At 43.4% G+C, this 23,397-nt stretch overlaps 4 protein-coding genes and 1 pseudogene across 4 annotated transcripts; 2 read left to right on the top strand and 3 right to left on the bottom strand.

Moving 5' to 3' along the window:
- Positions 1 to 1,838: 1,838 nt before the first annotated feature.
- LOC102699791 (protein FD-like) lies at positions 1,839 to 4,717 on the top strand. Its single transcript, XM_040524738.1, has 3 exons — positions 1,839 to 2,485; positions 4,119 to 4,196; positions 4,339 to 4,717. Exons 1-3 carry the CDS (start codon positions 2,171 to 2,173, stop codon positions 4,411 to 4,413), a joined length of 468 nt encoding a protein of 155 aa, XP_040380672.1. The 5' UTR covers positions 1,839 to 2,170; the 3' UTR covers positions 4,414 to 4,717.
- Positions 4,718 to 7,051: 2,334 nt separating this feature from the next.
- On the bottom strand, positions 7,052 to 7,987 carry LOC102720811 (annotated as a pseudogene).
- A 4,808-nt stretch (positions 7,988 to 12,795) lies between these two features.
- On the top strand, positions 12,796 to 14,710 carry LOC107304378 (putative UPF0496 protein 2). The gene is made up of 2 exons (XM_015838228.2): positions 12,796 to 12,909; positions 13,482 to 14,710. Exons 1-2 carry the CDS (start codon positions 12,855 to 12,857, stop codon positions 14,708 to 14,710), a joined length of 1,284 nt encoding a protein of 427 aa, XP_015693714.2. The 5' UTR covers positions 12,796 to 12,854.
- Positions 14,711 to 15,570: 860 nt separating this feature from the next.
- Positions 15,571 to 16,287, bottom strand: LOC102720535 (expansin-A29-like). The gene has a single exon (XM_015838227.2). It carries the CDS (start codon positions 16,285 to 16,287, stop codon positions 15,793 to 15,795), a length of 495 nt encoding a protein of 164 aa, XP_015693713.2. The 3' UTR covers positions 15,571 to 15,792.
- A 2,084-nt stretch (positions 16,288 to 18,371) lies between these two features.
- Positions 18,372 to 22,288, bottom strand: LOC102720253 (aspartyl protease family protein 1-like). Its single transcript, XM_040525105.1, has 8 exons — positions 21,975 to 22,288; positions 21,282 to 21,890; positions 21,060 to 21,195; positions 19,770 to 19,858; positions 19,560 to 19,674; positions 19,413 to 19,476; positions 19,062 to 19,133; positions 18,372 to 18,844 (listed from the first exon to the last, which is right to left on the bottom strand). The coding sequence occupies exons 1-8, from the start codon at positions 22,280 to 22,282 to the stop codon at positions 18,600 to 18,602; spliced, it is 1,638 nt and encodes a 545-aa protein (XP_040381039.1). The 5' UTR covers positions 22,283 to 22,288; the 3' UTR covers positions 18,372 to 18,599.
- Positions 22,289 to 23,397: the final 1,109 nt, after the last annotated feature.

Below are 23,397 nucleotides of genomic sequence, written 5' to 3'. Positions count from 1 at the left end.
TAATCGCATATCTAATTCATCTGCCCAATTGCTGGTGGAATCTGAAGACTCGTGATGGTGCTCTCTTGTCTCCTAATACAACCTATTCCCTTTCAGAATAACACACTGTTATTTCAGCACTTCTAATGGTCTTAATAATGTTATCACCTGTCAGGAATGTGTTTCAAGGTTACAATTAGATTATAATTGAGTTGCAGTTAGCTGTACTGCAGCTGACGATGGACAGGCTTGTCATTTTCCAAGGGTTATGCTTTTAATTTGCTCCTGATTTTAAAATCAGACGTCCTAATTAAGGTCGGCATTAACAAACATATCCTGCTCATTCAGAAAATGCAGGCCTTCTTTCAGCAGGTGACGACATTTGCATCTTTTTTTTTTCTTGAATCGGACATTAATTAAGTTTCATCTGGAAGTGTTGGTTATGGTTTAGCTAGCTTGGCTCCAAAAATTAGCATGATTAGGCCGGGTCAGGACGAGTACGTATTTCTTTAGATCAGGATAAATACAGTTACTAAACGTCCGTCGCGACAAAGTGAAATTTAGGTTCTGGACAGATGAAAATATCTTAGCAGAAGTACATCAAGACAGGACCAAAAGTGCAGACATCACAGCAAAAGGAGTCAAAACAAAAAAGAAGGTAAGAAGTAATGCGATTCAAAAACAAATAAAGTCTGTGTTATGGCACTGAATTTGTTCTATCTACAGTTTGACTTGGGCTTCATCTTTTTTTTTTCCTCTTTTTTTTTTTTTTTGAGGCAGGGATGATCTCTATATAAATTGTAGCTGGATTAAAAATTTGAGCCTTTGATGAGTCATCTTCTGCCTAAATTTATATGACAATGATTTAAGGAGACTGTATATGTTCTGGAGAGCGACTGTGTGTGTAGGCAAGTTCATCAACAGTCAATGAGTTGAGCTGTGATAAAGTGTGATATATAACATGCCACCTGATCCTGCTTCCTGCCTAAATTATGCATAAACTTCTGTCAGATATTAGACTACTGCACCTTTATGCTTAATTAGTGTCTGTCACAACACAGTGAAATGTAATTTACTATGTAATATATACAAACTTACAATTTACAGGTCCATGATAGTAGCAGTTCATCTATCTAATCTCACACCAGTGAGCCATGAGCTGTAGTTAGTAATACTAGAGGACAAATTGATGACAAAGGCCACAGGACTAGCTAGGAATTAATGAAAAGCAAGGCGATTAGCAGGCAGCTGGGACCGTTAGGAGGATAGCCACTGTCCACTTGTTAACTTGTAAATTGAGCAAGATAGATTGCTTTCTAGATAGCACATGAATGTTGATAACATTCAGAAAACCTGAACTGAAAGCAAATACAGATGCTAAACCACAGATCAGTAATTGATGATGGTTTGATGTGATATTTCTTCCTTCAAATGGAACTATGACCTATATATATATATATATATATACGGGTTTATAAGCAAAGATTTAACCATGATAATAAACTCCCATAGGGCTCATATGTTTCCATGACACACAACTGAATGTCTCCAGAACTCTGAGATGATGATGGGTTTAGCCAACTGCCTCCAATATCTCTCTAAAATTATATTTGCTACCACAAGCATCCACATCTTCCTTCAGCTGATCTAGCACCAATCGCATATCGAGTAATTAAAAAACAGATGAGTAATCAAATACTAATTAATTGTCAGTGATGAACCCATAGGATCACTTTTTATATGCAGGCCATTAGAGAGGTATCTAGCTAAGCGTGTGTCAGCTCAGCTGCAAACACCACATATATCTCCATCTGAGCATATGCATGTGTATATATATAAATGACCCCCATATATCCAGAACGTATGCTCGATCGATCCATGAAATATCTCCATTGCTGGCAGTAAATAAATTAAGCCGCAGCTCATCAGTTAGCTAGCTAGTGACACTGTTGCTACTTAAAGGGCTCAAAAGCTAGCTAGCACTAGCAGCAAGCAAGCTGTTCAGCTGTCTCATTAAGCTATCGCTTGCTTAATTAAGCTAGCTGATCGATATATATGTACATATCAAAAGGTAGCTAGCTTGTATATAGACAACCAAAAGGAGCACTGACTGCTGTGCTGTTGGCGAGCGATCGATCGATCCTGCGGTGGCTAGCTGCAGCTGCAGCTGAGCTTGGGGGTGGTGGCAGCCATGGCGAACTACCAGCAGTACTACCAGATGGTGTGGCCGAGGGAGCCGGACAGCCCGCAGCTGAGCATCATGAGCGGCTGCAGCTCCCTCTTCTCCATCTCCACCCTGCACGACGACGACGACGGCGGCGCGCTCGTCCTCGCCGGCGCGCACGCGCTGCCCGCCACGCCGGTCTCGCTCGCCGGGATCGCCAGCCCCGGCGACGAGGTGGACATGGAGGTGCGGCAGCAGAGCGGCGGCAGCGGCGATGATCGGAGGACCATCAGGATGATGCGCAACCGGGAATCCGCGCTCCGCTCCAGGGCGCGCAAGAGGGTACGTACACCGTACATCTCATCCTGTTCGTTCCTATCCTTGCATTATACGCTACAAATACGTATACCGTACATATACTTATACGTAGCTTGTACAGGTATATATGTCTGTATAATTAACGTACGTATGAATATATGTTGTTATGATTCACATGGAAAATTAATTTCTTTTCTCAAAAACCGAATTCAAATGGAACTTGATTAATTAAACTGGGTCCTTCCTATTTCACAAAATAAAATGTTGCCAATTAGATTTCCGGTAGAAGTTTTTAGCATGTAAAAATTATATAGTTTGCATGTTGAAGCATCAAATGAACTGTCTTTCTTGTTCATCGGTTAAGTTTTTTTAAGTTGAATTAGTTAGTGCATACGACCCTAGATGAACAGATTGATTTTATTATAGTTAGTAAAGGAGATGGTCTATATATATTTTACATCTTGGTAGTGCATGGAGGAGATATCTGTATGTATCTTGGACAGATACTGTGTGGAGTGAAACACTCAAGTATAGTGACAGAGTTTGGTCAATTTGTTAAAAAAGTAAAAAAAGTTAAAATGGATCAGTGTGTTATCTCTTGCATCATGCATGGGTTTCTTCTGATAACGTTTACTCAACATGGCCTAAACATGAATATCTCTTCTTTGAGTAGTGGCCTCTCTTTTTATTACCAGTTTATCATCATCCAGGCAGATAATTAATATCAGAATTAAGTAAGCTTGACCTAATCCAAGATTCCAAGTCTAGCAGAAAGGGCCAATCCAAGATATCCCCTCATTGTTTCCATCTGTCTCTCCATCCATATTGGAAGTTTGTGATTTGTTGTTTTCCTCTGATACCCTCTATTAATAGTTCATAATGATAATATTATTAATAATGTGCAATTTGTGTTGTTCATTTCTTGATTGATTTCCTACATCCTCTTTTTTTAAAAAAAAAACTAATTAAGCAGAAGAGAAAAAAATGCAACCCTGAATGAATTTGTAACAATTCCTGATGGAATATATATCAACTGTTAAGGACGACAAATCGAAGCTTCTAAGAAAAAACAAACATAATAATGTCCCAATTGATATTAACTAACTGGGTTGATGCATGCCAGTATCCCAAAAATATAATCACCACGTTAGACTCAGCTTACATCACAATTAACAACTGCTGCCAACAAAAAAAGTCTTCCTCGTATGCTTAACATATTTAACAGCTAGCTTGTCTCACGGTGATATTCTCTTGTTAGGTACGGGCGAAATAATTAAGAATAAAGAACTTGAGTTGATCAGGACAAGAGGACAACAAGAAAAACTAGATAGCATTATCTCAATCTATCATCTGAATAGGACTGCACTATGAATTGGATCAACCCCTGTTGTTAGACGAATTAGTGAAGAGCTCTCTTTTAAGTTTTAATGTCTCCATCTAACCTCTCTAGAGGTAGATAATTGTCATTTCAGGACTAACCAATGACCATGCATTATGTGTACCTACCAAAAAGGCATTTGTGCATCAAAAAAAAAAAATCAGGGTGCAGTACTTGTCAATGAATCCAGTTTTGTCATATTATGAAGTTTTCCTATTAGCAGGTTTGGAATCTGGACTGAATTTGTATTTAATTGTGAAGTAATTTGCTGGTATGCAGGCGTATGTTGAAGAGCTAGAGAAAGAGGTTCGACGGCTGGTGGATGACAACCTGAAGCTGAAGAAGCAGTGCAAAGAGGTACTACTACTGCATCTTCACATCACTAACTAATTAGCTAATGCTGAATTAGTATTACTTTGGAAATGCTTTGATATTTTTTGAAAGGAGAAATGTTTTGGTTTGAACATTCATGTGACGAGAACTTGTTGATCTTGGGCAGCTGAAACAGGAAGTAGCTGCACTGGTCATGCCTACAAAGAGCTCGCTGCGAAGAACTTCATCAACTCAATTCTGAAGAAGGTCGACCAAACAAGCACAAGCTTATTTGACGATACAAAATCATTAGAAAGATCTGAATTATGTGTATGTTGCATCCGATGTGCGTTTGAGCAGGGGTAATTAAGCATGAAAGGATATGTGTGTAGGTGATGCTTATTATGTACTACCTCTGCAGTTTAGAATGTGTTAGATCTTGTCTCTGCAAAGATGAACACCTTTTCTTACTTGTTCAACTCATCAGCGTCCTATTTCTCTTCCAGCCATTCAGAAATCAGAATTCAGAAGTGGCTATGGCCTATGATGTTGCCCATTTAGTTTCAGTCAGGACTAGTAATTGTTATCTTTGATGGACAGATGGGCTTTGTCTCTTGTCAGCATTCACATTGGCTTTACCTCTTGTCACTAGTATATTTTTATCACCAAGTGCGTTTATGCTCATAGGGCATATATATATCTTACGTTGAATAAGTAATCAAAGTTTTTTTTTGTCTTGTTTAATTAATCTGGAGGTGCATGGCCGGAATGAACATGAGTAAAATATCATTTTCATTTGGAATGTCATGGAAAGCACTGTCTGAATGGCTAACATGGCATGCTATCCAATCTCTCACCTTTCTCCACTTGTATGTTGATCAGCAATTAATTAGCTTGATTGTCACCAAAGTAGCCTATCGAGAACCTTTGTCTAGAAACTTTGTCCTGATTGATGAATTGAAAATTCATGGATGCACTTGGCGCGATTCTTCTCCTTCCTACTGACAAAATACTTTTCGTCATGTCAACGATGGAATTAATGTTCAGTGTCCACAGTTATCTACAGCAGGTTACTGACAAACAAGAGTAGCTGTTTTCCTTTAAGTTCTTAGCTAGATATGATAAAATTTTCTTGGCAAGAATATTCATAAATCATGTTTAAACGACACTTACATGCCGGCAAGCAAAGGGCACAAAGTTTAGCCTTGTTTTATATATTGAATCATATTAAAATCTTGCATGCATGTTTAGACTTGGGATAAGAGAATTAAAGGCAAAGAGAGTGATATATTTCTCTTGTGGAACAGAGCACACATGCCAATTCTGAGTTGTGGTTGCCATGGAGTTGGTAATGGACAAAGCCCATCCAATCATCAAACCAAGAAACTCACTCATCAAGAATCAAGAGGTTAATTCATCATCTCACATCTCATACCTCGGAGGAGGAGGAGGATATGGTGGTGGTGGTGGTGGTGACAACACTTACACTTGGGACGGTGATCTCCATCTCGACGTACTTGATGGAGCCCTTGTGTCGGCTGACGATGATGTCCCGGACGAATGACTCACCGCCACTGAGGTATCTTCTCCGGTTGCCCTGGGCCGGCCACGGCAGCGGCATCATGTCGCGGAGCTTCCTGGGAGCCATTTCGTCGAGCACGTCGCAGAGGAGGAGAGATCAACCCAGCCCACCGTGCCTTTTGCTCCTCCGAGCGCGATCACCTCTGAGCTGATGTGGTAGACGGGCCTCCCTGCCTCAAGAGAGATTGACGGGACAAATCGTCGGCGGCGATGGCTTCGGCCACCAGGAACGGGTGGCAGTTGCAGATCGGGGCAGCGGACGGAGGAGTGAGAGAGGGCGGGCGGGGCCTCGTTCCAGAGAGTCACCTCGATGGGACGGCAGGTGCTCGTCTTGGGACTGGCGGTGGAGGCGTTCTTCCCGGCGGGCGGAGCTGTAGGCTCGGACGCCGGCGCCGGCGGCAGGCGTCATGACAGGTTAATTACGCTTAGCTTAATAATAGGTGACGCTTTTTATGCTGGGCTGTACTGAAGCCCAAAACCAGTAGTTGGGCCTTGACCCACCAGCCCACAGTGGAAGAGAAGATAGATGGATTCAGTTCAGACAAGCTCTACTACATTCTGAATTTCTACTCCCTTAGGCCTATTCGATTTGTATTAATTTTAATCCATAAAAATAGAAAAAATGTACGAATATAAATGCATGATCCCATCAATCTATAGGAATTTTTTTAAGAGATTTGAGGGGATAAAAATTTTCCTATGTTTTATTTCTCTACAACATGTATGAAAGAAAATTTTGTTTGTTTTTCATGTACTTCATTCCTTCAACCGAATAGTTTTCATAGTAATCTGATCCTTATAGATTCCATGCTTTGTTTTTTCTCTAAAACGAATAGGTATTTACTTGCAAACTTTGAACTTACCTATTCTTATTTTGACTAAAAATAATGCAAAAATAGTTATGCTATAATGGACGAAACTTCTATGGTTATGTTTTAACTTAACACAATTTAATAATATGTTACTCCCTCATGTTTTCTAATTTAATGTTGGATATACGCTTGATCATTTGTCTTGCTCAAATTTATTGTACAAAGATGCCAAATTAGTTATGCTCAGAGTAAATTTAATGATGAAACAAATCACAATAATATAATTAATAATTATGTAATTTTTAATAAGACGAGTGTTCAAACTTATATTAAAAATTAATGTTGTTAAATAAAAATAAATTGGAGGTAGTACTTTTCAAGAAAATGTTTTTTTTTTGCAGAAAAGATGATCAACTGGCCAATAATTTACAAACAAAGGTAGCGGCATAGATGTCCATATTATGCTGATCAAGTTCACCACTTTCTTTTATCGAATAATGTGAGAAGAAAAGGTCGACCAATTGGCCACTAATTTATTAATTTATGTACGTATTGTTTAGCAATTGAATGAATCACCATCACCAACGTGTAGGGAACAAACAGTTGGACAAATCAACCAACCTGATTAAAAAGTCAACATGTCTGAAACACCAATTTTCCATGAAAGATACGAACAAAACAAGCAAACCAGCTATCACTGTCACAATTAGTTAGGCTCAAAAAATGAAATTTTTGATGACGACGACGACGCCGGCGGCGGCGAGAGTCAAACTCAGACCCCACGCCGGCGGTCGTTGGCTCGCGCTGCCGGACGGACGCAAGGGGACGACGCTGGGCGGCGGGCTTCCTCCTCCTGCTCCGGCCGCGGCGGCGGAGACTTTGACGGCGAGCTTCATGCCGCCGAGGCAGTGGCCGGGGAAGTCGCAGATGAAGGAGTAGGTGGTGTTGGGGTCCGTGAGCTGCACCCTGTCGTAGCCGCTGGTGTAGGTCTTGAGCACGCCGGCGACGCCGCCGCCGGTGTCGCACGACCGGTAGGTGGCCTCCGTCACCTGGACCACGTTGTGCTGGCTCTTCACGTACTGGAACACTGCGACCAGATGATCGTTCGTCAAATCAAACCAAATCAAACCAAACCAAATTCGATCGATCCACTCGTCATGTATAAAGTGAAATGCAATTATACAGGATGAGCAAGTGAGAAAAAAAAAGAAGAAGAAAGAACTACCTAGGACGTCGCCGGCGACGAAGGTGTGTTTGTCGGCCCAGGCGGCGTAGTTGGTGCCGCTGTCCCAGGGGCCATCGCCGACGGCGTACTCGGTCGCGGCAGCGGACCGGAGGAGCGGCAGGGAGAGGAAGAGCAGCAGGCCGCAGGTGGCGACGAGCTGCAGCATCCTTTTGCCTTTGGGTCGAATCGAACAGAGGCGACAGGCCGGGTAGAGAAAGGAAAGCTAGGGAAATTAATGGCGATCGATGGAGAATCATTGTTTGTTACTGGTGGATTATACTATATATATAAATATATATATATATATATTGGATTACTCCAGACTTGCAGGATTGTTCGCTACTACTAGCAATTTGCAAGTGGGTTAAGTTTGGGAAAGGTGATATTATTGCTAGCTAATGGTGACGCAAGGTGATTGTTTGGCCAAAAGATAATTTTATATGTATATATTGTTATCGATCTAAAATTAAATTTTAGTAAAAAAATCTTTAAATCGACTTTAAATTTAATGTTTAAAATTTATTTTTTTGGCTTATATATATAAGTAGAAGGAAAAGATGCTATACAAGTGATGTGTTGTAATTTATACGGCATGCACGCAATTGTGCGGTCGGAACTGTATTTTTTTTTTCCGGAAGAACAGGTAGTACTTCTCCTAGTATATTTGGACCAAGGCAACCATACCATCCATGGTTAGGAGAATCATAATAATGTATGCTTGTAATAATGAATGGACCAAACCTATTATTATTGTTTTCTTGCAATTGGACTTTGAAACCTTCTTCCTTCCTCGGATTGATTGCTGACGTGGCGTCGATTTGGTCCAGTAGACGTCTGCCGCCCACGTGGAACTTGCAGCGCAACACGAAACTGGTTGGAGCTAGGAGTGGAGTGGGCAAGCATTTGGTCGGCCCATCTGTAACCGAGGTGGGCCGGATCTTCTTTCCGAATCGCAACGGATGTGGGCCGGAATGGGATTAGCCCACATATATTAGTGCGGGCAGTGAATGTCCTTAATTGGGCCGTCACTGCGTGGGCTGTGGTCCATGGTCACTGACCGAGGCTTCGGTTCAAAAGCCCATAGATCAGACACATATTACGAACTTCAAAGTGAAAAAAAAAAACAGAAAAACTGGTTAAATGAAGTTTTTCTTACCACGTAGCACGCAGCCTGCCCTTTATCACTCCGATGCTCTCCCCCGTGCGTTTGCGCCGTTGGCGTTGCCTTCATGTACCCGCGCCGCGCTGCTCCTCCACGCTACTCGGCGTCGCTCCTCCGTGCTACCCCGCATATTGGTGCTGATCTCCACCCGCGTTCTCTATAGTCATCTAATTTATAAAGTATCAATATGGTATCATCCAGTGTAAAAATTATAACATGTATATAGATGCTGAAATTAGGTGATACCTTCCGGTATGACGTGATACCACAAAGTAACTACTAATACCAAACTTTATATTGGATGATACCTGATGGTATCATATGATACCTAGCGATACTAAGTGGTATCAACAAGTATCAATATGGTATCGTCTAGTGTAAAAATTATAACATGTGTATACATGCTGGAATTAGGTGATACCTTTCGGTATGATGTGATACATGGTATCATCTGGTATCATATGATACCTGACGATACTAAGTGGTATCAATAAGTATCAATATGATATCGTCCAGTGTAAAAATTATAACATGTATATACATGCTGGAATTAGGTGATACCTTCTGGTACGATGTGATACCACAAAGTAACTACTGATACCAAACTTTATACCGGATGATACCTGATGGTATTATCTGGTATCATATGGTACTTGGCGATACTAAGTGGTAACACATCCTTGCTACGGTTCACATCCTTGTTTCACCTAGAGAAGGTTTCCAACTGTAAACATAGTACTACTTTTTTACACATCGATCACAGATATATCGGTATGAAAAATATAAGTGAAAAGACCTAACACGCAAATTCAGTATAAAAAATATATGTGAAAAGACCTAACACAGACATGTCAGTATGAAAAATATATGTGAAAAGACCTAACAATGTCATCTAGTAGTAGCTATTGATGGCTATAGATATGGGGCCCACAGAAACAAATATATCAAGTACTTGTATAGATATGTATAAGGCATATTGTTTCATTCTCTGTCTCGAGTTGTTGACTCTCTGTAAAAAAAATTAATAATGTATAGCGTAGTGAGATCTGATAAAGAGAGAGTAGAAAACTTTCTTGTTTGCTGCTGCTCTTACTCTCCTCCTTTCCACGCGCAGCAGCAACAGACAAAAGCCAAAAGACAGCAGCAGACCGACACCACGGGGGGATGTGGTTTGGAGGAGACGTGCGCGTGGATGTGCTTTTTAAGTTTCAATAATCTGTCCCGTGCGCATGGGATACCGTGCTATAGTCTCCCTAAAAAAAGATTAAAAAAAAGGCTTTCCATCTTTCCTATAATATTTTTTTTGTATTTTTAGATTACTAGTTCAATCAAGTAAGTAGGCTACATCAATTACCAGCAAATACGGAGATGAAATACGAATGTCAAAAGCTAACGCGCGCGTACGTACGTACACTAATAAATGGTACTGTCCATTTAAGGAAAATACATATATAATAATTAAGCTAAATTATCGTGTACATGCGTACGCTGTCGGTAGTCAGTCCACGTATACATACGTACACGTGTACGTGTACATACATACCACAGGGGTTGCGTGAGCCTGTGGTGCATGCCATCTGGCCGCCAAGATCACAATAGTTAGGTATATATATATACACACACACGTACGTAAATCGTGTATTTAATTTGTGCTACGTACCTAAATGCGTGCAATACCACACACTCATCGATAGCAATCAATCAGATACGTACTACTCTAAAAATAAATAAATTACTGCTCATGATCACCTGAGACGCGTAAGTCTATGGATCATGCTTGTGGATATCAAATTAACACGATCGAATCGTCGATTGGATGGGATCGGATTTGATCTGTATTGACGCGGCATGCATGCGGCAACGGCAAGCCACCGATCAACGTCATCTTCATCCATCCATGTAATCTAGCTCACTGTTTGCAAAGCCGTACGTTAATTTACCGGGCCAAAACCGCGTAAATTTAAATCCAAATGATCGATTCGGATGGAGCCGTGGCGATTTCAAATTGAAAGTCATGCGATATGTACTGATTATTGCTATGTAGCAGACGATAATCATCGTGGAGAGAGCAATCTCGATAATCATGATTTCGATATAGAAGTCGTGCGATATGTCACTGTTATCATAATATATGAGATGGAATATCAATATCAATAATCGTGATGGCACGGTTGATATCGATATTAATAAGCACAAGGACTCTACTTATAAATCGCGTAGTTTTATGTAATATTTCAACAGTAAACATGATTTTTATGGCTAGTTAAAAAATTGGTCATGATGAATAGTTTCGATCTCCTTATCCCCCAATAATCTTAGATCGTGGTCATCTCGAAAAGAATTGTTTGCCAAAAGATGTTTCATCTCCAACAATTCCCCTAAAACTTGATTTTTTTTTCTGCATTCTTCACCAATTTTTCGAGTAAATGCAATTTTGTTTCTTGGAAAAATGTGATGTATGTTGATTGCTCTTTTGTATGGTGAAATCCAATGGCAAAATAACAGCGCTAATTATGCAAAAGATTTCTCTAGTCATCAGCTGAATTAAACATATCCAGGATTAGTAGAAAAACAAAAAGGATAAAAAGTTGAGCCGGCCAGCAGCTGGTAGATGCAGATCGATCCAAACCAAGCTATTTCTGCCAATATTTACTCTCCCTTACACCCCCGTTGACACAGCAGCTAGCCAGCCAAAGCAACCATTCCAAACACTAATTAAAATGCAGTAGAGGGAGGTGTGCGATCTACTGAGATGGTGTGGATGTGAGAAAAAAAAATAGCGCGAGTACTGAGTTTGAGAACCGGCTCAAACAACACTGTCGCTTGGGGATGCCAAAAGATTAAAAGCTTTTTTAGTTATCTGTTGGAGTATTATTTTAGTTTTTAGTATCAATTTTTTTATTTTTAGGAATCATATTAGCTTTTTATTCGAGATACTCTTAGGCCCGTGTATTCTCTTGTCTCAATAGACAGGTACAATACATGACATGATAAGCACATAATTTGCTTGCCGCGTATCGTATGTTTTCCATGTTCTTGGGGCCGCAACAAAAAGAACATTTTATAACGCCATATTCTGCGTACACTCAATATATGTCTTCGGTTAAACACGATGGTCTTTTGCCATAATAAGCATCAATGATAGGAAAATAATTAAGGAACCCCACATTGCTATGTTGCTATGCTGAAGAACCATCAATTAATGAATAATGTTATGTAGTTACTCAAACACCGCACACAATTTTTTTTATTTTGTAAACATTTTTAATAAATAATTTTATTAGTAAACCTCAAAGAAAAATATTTTCACCATATAAACATTTTGTCACACCACCAACACTAGCGTGATAAATCAACGTTGCTACGCAGAGTGTTTAGCATTACATGTTTGTCACGCTATTGTCACTGATGTGGCAAAAAAACAATGCCACGCCAGTGTTGCCTGCGTGACAAAAAGTTTATAGAATGAAAATATTTTCCTTCTAGGTTTACTAATAAAATTATTTATTAAAAATGTTTAAAAATAAAAAAATCACACACTTATGCCAGCAATAACAAGATAGCCACATGTTGTGGCTGAAGGACGTTAATTGTTGCTGGCTCGCTTTCGTGTGTTCATTTGTAATGTGTTGCTTTTATCTTTTCTCCTTTCCAGTGTGTACCAGAAAGGAGAAATCTTTCTCTTCTTGGCTTTTGTGTCTTGGTTTCTTGCCTTGCAAGAGCTAGCTTCTCGGCCCCAATAATCTCCAGCTCTCTCACCATTGCTAGCTAGCTACACTCCTGGATCATATCTATCCGGCCCTATATAAGAGGGACAGCATAAACTCATATGAAATTTCTTCCAGGTTCCACATGTCGTGAGATCGAACAGCTCGAGAGTTCTTCTTCTTCTTCTTGGTTCATCCAGATCGAGAGTGAGATCGATGAGGTCTGCATCATCACCTTCGTTGGCTAAATCCATATTTAGCCTTGGAACTCGTAAGTGTTCAATTCAACAGTGTTCATACTGGAATTAAGCTTGTAAAATTCCACCAAGGTTTAAGCTATTTTCGTAGCAACATGCAACATGCATGACAACTGTCTATGCCAGATAAGAAAATGCATATCTGTCTTGAATTTGTAATATCTAAATTTGCATCACACAACATCAATTATGGTAGGCAAGCTAGCCAGAATCACACAATATATATTTTGCATATACATTTATACTAGTTGAATGGTCATGCTTTGCTATTATACAGACACAAAGAAAAAACATATATTATTATAATATACTCTAAAATAAAAAAATTATTTCTTTCATAAAATGTGTTACCCATTCTTTTGTTATAGCTTGTACATGTTGCACACAGTTAAGCTAGATAGTCAAGAAGGTGTGTTGCTAATTAAATCTCTTGCATCACAAGCAACAGCAAGCAAGCTACTCCCAAAGACACTCAACTCCATTTCTTGACGCTTTCCTCTCCTTCTCATGCTATCTCTGCTTGCGTTGCCGCCTTTTTTAATTTTTTTTTGCTTAACTAACTTGTCGTCGTCATTGCCAATGGCAGCAACCATGATCGAGAGAAGCAACTCCACGCCTTCCGCCACTCCGGCGCGCCCGCCGCGCAGCCCGCTCGGCGTCGACGAGGAGTACAGCCAGGCCTTCCGCTCCAAGTCCTTCCTTGACCTCTGGTCTCACGCGCACCACCACCTCACCCACACCCTCTCCTCCTTCAAGCTCTCCTCCTCCAACTCCAAGCGCGGCACCGGTGGCAGGGAAGACGATGCGGCACTGCACGCCGACCGTTGCGACGGCGGCGGCACGCCGGACACCGCGGAGGAGTCGTGCTCGTACACCGTTCTTGATGACTTCGTCCTCGAGCCCAGCCCGGAGTTGCTTGCGCGAGCCGGCACTCGCCAGCATCGGCGCCGGCGCCGGCGTCACCGCGTGGACACGCTGCTGCTTGAGTACTTCGACGTGACGCAGGAGGCGTGCGAGGCGTGCTCCCCGCTGCTCGCCGCTGTCGCCGCCGCGCGGCGGCACCACCTCACGCTCCGACGGCTGCTGCTCCGGATCAACGGAGGCGGCGACGACTCCGACGCCAGGGATGCCCTCGCGCGGCACGTCCGACTCGACAACCCGCTCTCGCCGGGCAGCCTCTCGGAGTTCCACGACGTGCACGCGCGGTGCTCCCCGCTGGCCTCGCGCCTCGCCTCGGCGCAGCGCCGGCTCCGCCGGCTGGCGCGCGTGCTGCGCATCGCGCGGGGCACGGCCACGGCGGCGCTCGTCGGCGCGTGCGCGGCTGCCATCGTGGCCGCGGTGGTCCTCGCCGCGCACGCCCTCGTGGGCATCGGCGTTGCCGCCGCGGCGTTCGGCGCCAGCCCCGCGCGGTGGTGGACCAGGAAGGCGGCGGAGAAGGTCAGCTCGCGGCACTACGCGCGCGCCGGCGCCACGCTGGACGCGGCGGCGCGCGGGGCCTACATCGTGGGGCGCGACCTCGACACGGTGAGCCGCATGGTGCGGCGCGCGCACGACGAGCTGGAGCACGGCCGCGACGTGGCGCGCATCGCCATGCGCGGGCACGGCGAGCGGCCGCTGATGCAGGAGGTGGCGAGGGAAGAGGAGGAGTGCGAGGAGGACCTGAGGTCGCAGCTGGCCGAGCTGGAGGAGCACGTCTACCTCTGCCTCATCACCATCAACCGGACGCGGAGGCTGGTGGCTCACGAGATGACGCGCGGGTTGCCGTCACCGTCGCCGCCGCCGCCGCCGACGACGACGGCGACGTCCCAAGATTAATTAACAAGCTGAGACCATCAATCAGCAACAGCTACTGTCTACTAGTTGCTGGTTAATCAACTTGGTCATTCATTTATTCATTTTTTAAAAATTTTATTTTCTTTCTTTGTTGACTATGATATGTTCTTGCTAGTAGTGTAGAAAAATGTATGTACAGTAAGTAGAAGTGTAGTACACGGCCATTTTTTGTTTGTTTTTGTGGAAAATGTAAGAAGATTTATTGGACTGAGGAGATGAGATAACTTGTTGGAGCAAAATGTTTTTGCTTGTCTTCTTTGCTTATGCTCATCACCTAGACTTGTGGACTAAACGTTAAGTTAGCAGCGCGTAAGCCGCAAACAAACTGACAAACGTAGAATATGTGAAAATTGGAATAAAAGCTTAGCAAAAATTAAAAAAAAAGTAAGAAATGGAGAAATTGTAGCATGGGTAAAATGAGAAATGAAGAAAAGAAAAATACAGCATAGCATGGGAAAACAAAAACAAATTAAGAAAGGGAGTAAAAGGTAAAAACAAATTGAATGGATATAAAATTGAGAAAGGAAGCGAGGGAGTAAAAGGTAAAAAATAAATTAAAAAAGGGAGTACATGTAAAAATAATTTGAAAAAACAAACAAATAAGAAAGGGGAAAAGAAAAATAAATTAAGAAAGGTAGTAAACGGTATAAACTGAAAATACAAAGGGAGTGAAAAAGGTGATAAATAAATTAAGAAAGCAGAAAGCTAGGGAGCGAAAAATAAATTAAGAAAGGGGGTGAAAAGTTGAAAAATAAATCAAGAAAGTGGAAAGGAATGAAAAACAAATTAAGAAAGGGAGTGAAAAGGTAAGAAAACATCCAAATTAAACTGATGTGATTAATTTGCAAAGTAGTTGGTATCGCATTGATACATGGGCATGTCTTGTCAATACAAATCATCGATCGAATCAACACGATTGCAGAGCACAAATCGTTGGCGGGCTGCTAGTAACAGATCGAGCAGCGGTGCAAGCACGCCACGGCCAACCAAACCTGAAACTGAAACTACCACTTTCTGAGTCCGCCACCGTGTAAGACTTTCTGATATTATCTAAATTCATTCAATCACTTGAACTGCTGGGTGCTGGCGAACGTCTGGCCGAACCTCCACGACGGCGGCACGACGCCGGTGAAGACGACCGTCTGGCCGTCGGTGGCGGTGAGCCGGAACGACAGGCCGTGGCCGTCGAGGTACGCCAGCGACTGCCAATTGGCGCCCCAGTTGCGCGACATGGCCATCCAGCCGCCGCCGCCGCCCGTGGCCTTCACCTCCATCGACCGCACCGACCCGGCCGCCGCCACGTTCGTCACCAGCACCAGCTCGAAGTAGTCCCTCCCGCTCACCGTGAACCGCACGCCGCCGCGCCTCCGGCAGGGGACGCGCTGGAACAGCACCGGCACGATGCCGCCCCGGTACACGCCGATCTTCTCCCACGCCGGCTGCGCCATGTCGAAGTGCGGCCGCGGCGGGTTGCACCACCCGCCGCCGTCGCTCGGGAGCGCGTAGTTGGGCGGGCAGAAGTTGGTGGCCGTCACGGTGTATACATGCATGTGATTCATCTACTCGTGTGTGGAAGAAGGCATGTCAATGTCATGATCAGTCCGTCCCATGCATGTTCTGCTCGATCCATCCATCCATGATCCATCGATAAATCGGCCAGAACAGAGAGGACGTTCGTACGTACGCTTGCTATCCAGCTTTAACTCGAGCCAAGTTCTGCTGCTGTTGCTGCTGCACCGACCATGCATGCCTCTGTCGTCATCAGCTTCAGATCACTTGAAGTTGAAGAGCAACTCACTGTACCTACGTACGTACGTATGATCTGCCATGTTCGCTAGCTGCACTTGCAGATGATAAGTTGGTGCCAACCTTGTTGGCACATGACGCAGAAGGGAGACAGTCATGCCGATCTATTTTCCTTGGAATTAAACAGGTTTGCAAACACTGTCACTAGCTCTGCTACAGGCAGCATGATGATTTGGTACGTTCTGAAATCTGCCTCTGTTTGTTTCTTCAGGATGGCAATCAAGGAAGAAGAGATCAATCATTCAGATCAAGGAAAAGAGAACAGGTGGCCGGCATCTTGGCAAATCTGCCTGACAACTAACTGCAAGCAAATATTACTTGCTTTGTGCAGTAATAATATTAGAGCAGTTTCAGATCACTGCTGCAGTATGGTCCGGACGCTGAAGGAAGCAGAGGACATGGCCAATCTGAGACGAGAGACGAGACACGTACATGAATTGAGATCTCTGTGGCTCTACTGCCACCATAAAACGGTAAGCTCCAAAGAAGATTACACATCAATTTGTCTAGGATATCTTGTTTCTTTTTGGTGAAGTGCACCAGCGGTATCTAAACTTATATACATGTGTCATCTAGGTCCCTGAACTCTCAAAATGTATTTTTAGGTCCACGAACTTGTCTAGGGTGTCTATAAGTCCAAACGGGCTCCGACCCGCTCCATCCGCTGACGTGGCATGCCATGGTGGCGCCTATGTGGCGTTAACATTGCCCGGCCACTACCCGCGCTGTCACGGGCCAGCTGTCTCCCACTCGGGCGCGCGCACATGTGAGAAGGGAACGAGATAGCACAACAAAGAAGTGGAGGAATCGAGAAAAGAAGGAGAGATATAGTGACATGTGGGACACACATGGCCCCACCAATACATAGGCGCCACCGTGACATGGCACGTCAGCGGATGGAGCAGGTCGGAGCCCATTTAGACCTATATGACACCCCAAACAAGTTCGGGGATCTAAAAATACATTTTGAGAATTCTGAGATCTAGATGACACATGCGTACAAGTTTATCTTATCTTTAACCACCTCTACATTTTGATGGCATGACGAACTGAATCCGAAGGCAAAAACAACAGAACATCCGGACAAATTCTTCAGTTGCAACCGCCGCGTAGATTACTTCAGTCATTTGAGCACTTGTAGCTGATATGAGATGGAGTAAATATTAATGCCGGTGAAAAGTGCTCACCCGAAAAAAAAAAGACCTTTTGCTAAAAGAACAATTTTGATTTGAGTAAAATCTAAGGCTTTGTGGTCGACTTCACTGCATCATTAACATTTAACTTGATAACTAAAACGAAGGTCATAGCAGTAAGGTTTTTCCATTCCAGTTAACTGTCTGTCTAAGCTAGCAAGTGAGAACCAAGTTGAGTAAAAGCAAGCTTTTGACATGTCAATATAAGATTACCATATGAACTAAGGTCCAACTTCCAAGTGTTGTACTGTTAACAATCAAAATAAAGATGCAGATGCACATGGATTAGTAGCCGCAAAATCTTCCCTTTTCACACTTGAGCTGCAGGATCCGTCTTATGTACTCCAATATCTTAGACCTCTTAGACCCTGCACTCACTACATGATGGATTTTTTGCAAAACAACTTTCCTATAAATTTTTTTATAAAAAATACACCGTTTAGCAGTTTGGAAAACATGCGGGCGAAAAACGAGACAGCTAAGATAATTTAGCCCCCAGCCTAACACGGCCTTAGATGATGTGTCTCTTATGACCAAAAACGAAATGGAAAAACGCTCGACGAATGCCGGTGACCAAGAGCAGCCCAAGGAGGCCAGGAAGGAGGTTCTTCTTGGACAGAGATATGATAATCAATATTCCTTGTCATTTAAAGAAACTGTATGGTATAATTTATCTTTATTTGTATAAAAAAATGGACCAATGCAGCTCACTCGCAACCGAATCCAAACATACACATATACAAATCAATCAGAAGAATGAATTACTAGTCCTACAGTAATCTAAAGCACACACGTTTCTTAATAAAAAATCATCTCGACCGTGTGCAAGTGTTATGTACGAATCACATCCAGTGGAGTGGAGTAATCAGTCATCAAGCAACGGCTGCCGCAGCCAGCAGCAAGAGCATCATGGACGCCGGGAAGGCGCCTCCTGCACGGCTCGCCGCGCTGGCCGTCCGCGGCAACGGCACCGCGCCGGGGATCGATCCGCCGCCGTCCGACGAGCCGGAGCCGCTCTCCTGTGGCTGCGGGTTGATCTGGGTGGTCGTCGCCGGGGAAGGGCTGGGGCTCCCGACGGTGGAGCCGCCGTTGCCTGTCACCTTCTCGTCCTTGTAACCTGAACACAATTCAGTCGCAGCAGTGAGCTCACTGTTCATTTCGAGTTTTTTTTATAAAAAAAATTGTGGCACGTGGTATTTTAAAGTAACAAATTTTGTAGTAAATTTTTAGCACTTAAATTACTTTTCAACGATGTTAATAAGTCCGTTCATTTCAGCCAGTGCCAGTGACAGGCTGCATGTGAGGGTAAGGATGAACTGGGCTAGGCTACTTACAGTCGAACTTCTGCCAGCCCAGGACGGATCGCTCACGGTTGAAGACGACCTTGAGACCGGTCATGAAGTTCTCTGCACGCACAATTACTTGATTTAATTAGCCAGATTCTATATATCATCTGAAAGGGGATCATTTGGAAGCCAAACGGCGTATTCATAAAAAATAATTTATACATAAAATTTTAATTTATAAGTTCCGAGCGATCTAAAAGCTACGGTTAAAAATAAAATATGACAAAATAAATATATTATATGACTTCTGAATTTGTCTATATTTATCTATATATTAATATACGTGTTTAGATTTATTAACACATATAAATCTAGGTAAACCGGGAGGTAATGACGTACGGCCGATGATGTCGTCGGGGAGGTCGCTCTTGATGACCGCCAGGCAGTAACCGACCGCTTGAACCTGTCAATATGGTAACATTACTCGAGTTCAATTCAGTGATCGTCAGAGATGCATCTTGTTCCATGAGCTGGTTCTTTAATTACCTCCCCGTTTGTCATCTGAGCTATGATGGGGTAATAAGGCATGGTCACCGGGAACACGGCTCCTCCGTTGGTCGTCATGCTCACCACTGGCATGTGAACCACTGTTTGCCCAGGACTGCATTTCCAAACACCACTCTATATCAATCTTCAACAATATCTTGTGTTGTGTGGGATCGCTCTCTCTCTCTACAACATGGATGTGATTCTTACCTCAACTCATAGCAGTAATTGAAAGGAAATTTACCAGAAAGAGAATATCTGCTGAAATCTTTCCTCTTCTCGCTGACCAGCGAGTTGAACTGCAGCAAAATAAACCAGTAGTGAGACGAGTAACCAGCGAGTAAGATGTAGCAGTATATTAGCATATAATTAATCAATTATTATCTATAGAAAACTTAGACAATATATTAATATAATTTTTAAATTAATTGTTTGTATAAGATCCCAAAATACTTGCCGTATTTATCATACAGAAAACAAGAAAATCTGGGTTAATTAAGAGCCCTAAAGAATAAGGCCTGAGTTGACCTCTGGCTCGATCGTCAGTCACATCCTAGGCCGTGTTCGTTATCACCCGTAAGTTAGGCCTTGTTTAGTTCCAAAATTTTTTTATTGAATTTTTAGACACATAAATAAAGCATTAAACATAAATGAATCAAAAAACTAATTACACAGTTATGGAATAAATCTTAAGATAAATTTTTTGAGCCTAGTTAGTCCATGATTAGCCATAAGTGCTACAGTAACCAGCATGTGCTAATGATGGATTAATTAGACTCAAAAGATTCGTCTCGTGGTTTCTAGGCTTGCCGTAAGATTCGTTTTTTCATTTGTGTCCGAAAACACTTTCCGACATCCGGTCAAACATTTGACGTGACACTTCTCTCAAAAATTTTCTCAATCTAAACACCACCTAAGGTGTTTTGAGCCTAATTAATCCGTCATTAGCATATATTGGTTACTGTAGCACTTATGGTTAATCATGGACTAATTAGGCTCAAAAGATTCGTCTCAAGATTTCTTCCGTAACTGTGCAATTAGTTTTTTGGTTCATGCATATTTAATGCTTTATTTAGGTGTCCAAAAATTCGATGTGATGTTTTTGAAAAAAAATTTGAAAACTAAACAAGGCCTTATGTGATATGTCCCTCGTTCTCCGCGCGCACGCTTCCCCAATTGTTAAACGGTGTATTTTTTAAAAAAATTCTATAGAAAAATTGTTTTAAAAAATCATATTAATCTATTTTATATTTTTTAATAATTAATAATTAATTAATCATGCCCCTAATATCCTACTTTGTATCGTACACAGTGATCATTGCATCTTTCTAGTTGCATATTTTAAACAGGTCTCCAGGACCCTTCTATCTAATTAATCCGAACTGAAACTATAAAAAAGAAATCAAACAAGCAGTTACCAAGTTGCACTTCTTAAATCTGAAGTTGAATACCCATTTCTGACCATCTCGCATCAGAGTTGACTAAGGGAACATTGCTTACAGTGGTGGCGAAGGCCGTGTAGGCAGGGTCGCTGAGGTAGGTGAAGGACGTGCCGGAGTCGGCGATGGCGTAGAATCTCACCGGCAAGGTCGTGCCGCCGACGCTCATCGACGTGATGCTGATGTTGTAGAATGGGCTGCACCAACGACGACAGACATCAGATTCAGTTCTTGCAGCTCAAATCCAAGAACAAGTTGTCAGCCTGCTTCTGCTTGCTCTTACTGTTTGGCTGCGACGATGAAGGGCGTCTCGCCCTGGTCGGAGCTGCCGGTGTCGCCGAAGTTGATCCGGCCGACGCCGTCGCTGCTGAAGCACATGGAGAAGCTGTTCGACTTGACGAGGCCGCTGCTGGCGAGGATGCTGGGGACGGACACCTTCTCCATGCCGAGCCCCATCAGGCCGTCGGCGGCCGCGCCTTTCAGGAACAAGCCCGTCTGCTCCTGCCCGCACCCGAACACCACGGGCGCCTGCACGGCGGTCCCGGCGCCGGCGCCCTTCTCCCTGGTCAGGTAGAGCACGTCCTCGACGAGCTTGCCGGAGGAGGAGGTGCTGGCCGACATGTAGTTGATGGTGTAGGGGCAGCTGCTGCTGTTGGTCGCCGCGCAGGCGTTGGGCTGGTCGCACAGCTTGTTGGCGCAGGTGACCACCTTGCTCGTCGACGACTTGCTCGGGCTGTACGGCCGGAGATCGGGGCCGCCCTTGCCCGTCAATTTGGAGACGGAGGAGCACTGCTTGCAGTCGCAGGGCACCCAGAAGAGGTCGCTGCCGGTGTCGAGCGCCACGAGGAACGTCATGTTCGGCGTGCCCACCGCCACCTCCGCGTAGTGCAACCTGCGTATTATATAACCGATCGTCAGCTCGCCGGAGAGGATAAGTACCAAATCTGCAAGAAGAGGGGGGGCGCCGTCGCCGTACGATCCGTCGAGCTGGAGGGTGAGGTTGCCATCGGCGAAGGAGAGGAGCTCGTCGGCCTGGGCGAGCCCGCGGCGCGCTAGGAGGGCGTGGTCGTGGCGAGACAGCGTGGAGTAGTACTCCGGCGAGCCGATCAGCTCGCCAGCAGGCCACGACATGCCGGCGTGGCCGCGCTCCTCCGCCCACCGCTGCACGACGGGGGAGTAGCGGTGGTGGATGTCGAGCCCGAGGCCGGACACCTCGCCGGCCGCCGCAAGAAACACCGCGGCGGCGACGGCGAAGGCGAGGCCACTGCACCAGGAGCGAGCCATGGTGCAAAAGGAGGTGTTGATTGGTGCGGGCTGGACGGCGACATCGAACTTAAAAGGAGGAGGAGCGAGTCAAAGTCTTGGTTGGGTGTGCGTTTTCGTCAACGGTGAGGAGGAGATGTGGAGAGCAGACTTCGCCGGCGACCGGAGGTGGATGAATGGCGGGAGGAGGATGATGAAATGGCCAAATGGCATTCATGAGGGAGGCCTTTTTACGCTTAGGTCCTTGCACTATTCTTTTTGCTAACATGATGTTAATTCGGGGATCCTAGGCTCCAAATGTTTAGCTCTCGTGACTACCTACGAGCCAAAATTTAAATTTTAAATAATTTTGCTATTGATCAAATATTTGATTTTTTCTATTCTATTAAACACACGCACAACGCATAGGGGCTGAAGGGATCGAGGACGTATATAGGCTTTTTGACGTGCGTACACACCTTCATACTATCATCCAACAACGGTGATCGGATTTGATGGATAGAATTAAAATTTTCAAACATTTGATCGCCAGGCGAACCTAATTTTAAATATTTAATTTACTAGTTTTCTTTATTATAGTTTATTTATAATTTTATTTTTAAATCAATGTGCATAAATGATTTAGTTTTATGAAATTTACCTAAATAAATGTCTGTTCTACCTGTACTATATGAGTACTCAATTAAACAGTCATGAATGCATGATTGTATCCTTATTCACACGTTTAAGGATATCCATAAAATGATTTCCGTACCGTATTAATTTACGACAATATTTTTCAAGCCCAATGGTTAATACGCGCGAACCATATTACCTTTTGTATAGTGTTCCGGAATCAGGACCAACAGGCCCTGACTGTCAACAGCCTGATGCTGATTGCTCAGTATTTGTGGTTGGAACTGGTCCACACATTTCCTGTTGAAGTTAGAGAATGTGCATCTATCTTTTTTTCTTTTGTTTAGATTTATAAGCTAAAATTTAAATTTTTAGTTTTAAACTCAGTGTTCATAGTAGTGTTTTTTCACTGAAATTTATTTTTTACTTTGACTTTTATATTGCTAAAAATACGTATATAAAATTTTTATTCATAGATTATTTTTTTATAAATATGTTATAAAAGCCAAAATATTGACCAA

The sequence above is a fragment of the Oryza brachyantha genome, chromosome 6 (assembly GCF_000231095.2).
Source record: "Oryza brachyantha chromosome 6, ObraRS2, whole genome shotgun sequence".
NCBI classification, from domain to species: domain Eukaryota; kingdom Viridiplantae; phylum Streptophyta; class Magnoliopsida; order Poales; family Poaceae; genus Oryza; species Oryza brachyantha.
The sequence above is the reverse complement of the archived record's forward strand: the minus strand, read 5'-3'. Positions and strand labels throughout refer to the sequence as shown.

Bases quoted from the DNA above. Each gene is read 5' to 3' on its own strand.
- LOC102720253 (XM_040525105.1), bottom strand. From the start codon at position 22,282: ATGGCTCGCTCCTGGTGCAGTGGCCTCGCCTTCGCCGTCGCCGCCGCG. The intron at 19,675-19,769 runs GTAAGAATCACA...TTGGAAATGCAG, and splicing joins AATTACTGCTATGAGTTGAG to TCCTGGGCAAACAGTGGTTC. The intron at 19,134-19,412 runs GTACGTCATTAC...TTGTGCGTGCAG, and splicing joins CCCCGACGACATCATCGGCC to AGAACTTCATGACCGGTCTC.
- LOC102699791 (XM_040524738.1), top strand. From the start codon at position 2,171: ATGGCGAACTACCAGCAGTACTACCAGATGGTGTGGCCGAGGGAGCCG. The intron at 2,486-4,118 runs GTACGTACACCG...GCTGGTATGCAG, and splicing joins GCTCCAGGGCGCGCAAGAGG to GCGTATGTTGAAGAGCTAGA. The intron at 4,197-4,338 runs GTACTACTACTG...GATCTTGGGCAG, and splicing joins TGAAGAAGCAGTGCAAAGAG to CTGAAACAGGAAGTAGCTGC.
- LOC107304378 (XM_015838228.2), top strand. From the start codon at position 12,855: ATGAGGTCTGCATCATCACCTTCGTTGGCTAAATCCATATTTAGCCTT. The intron at 12,910-13,481 runs GTAAGTGTTCAA...TGCCAATGGCAG, and splicing joins CATATTTAGCCTTGGAACTC to CAACCATGATCGAGAGAAGC.
- LOC102720535 (XM_015838227.2), bottom strand. From the start codon at position 16,287: ATGAATCACATGCATGTATACACCGTGACGGCCACCAACTTCTGCCCG.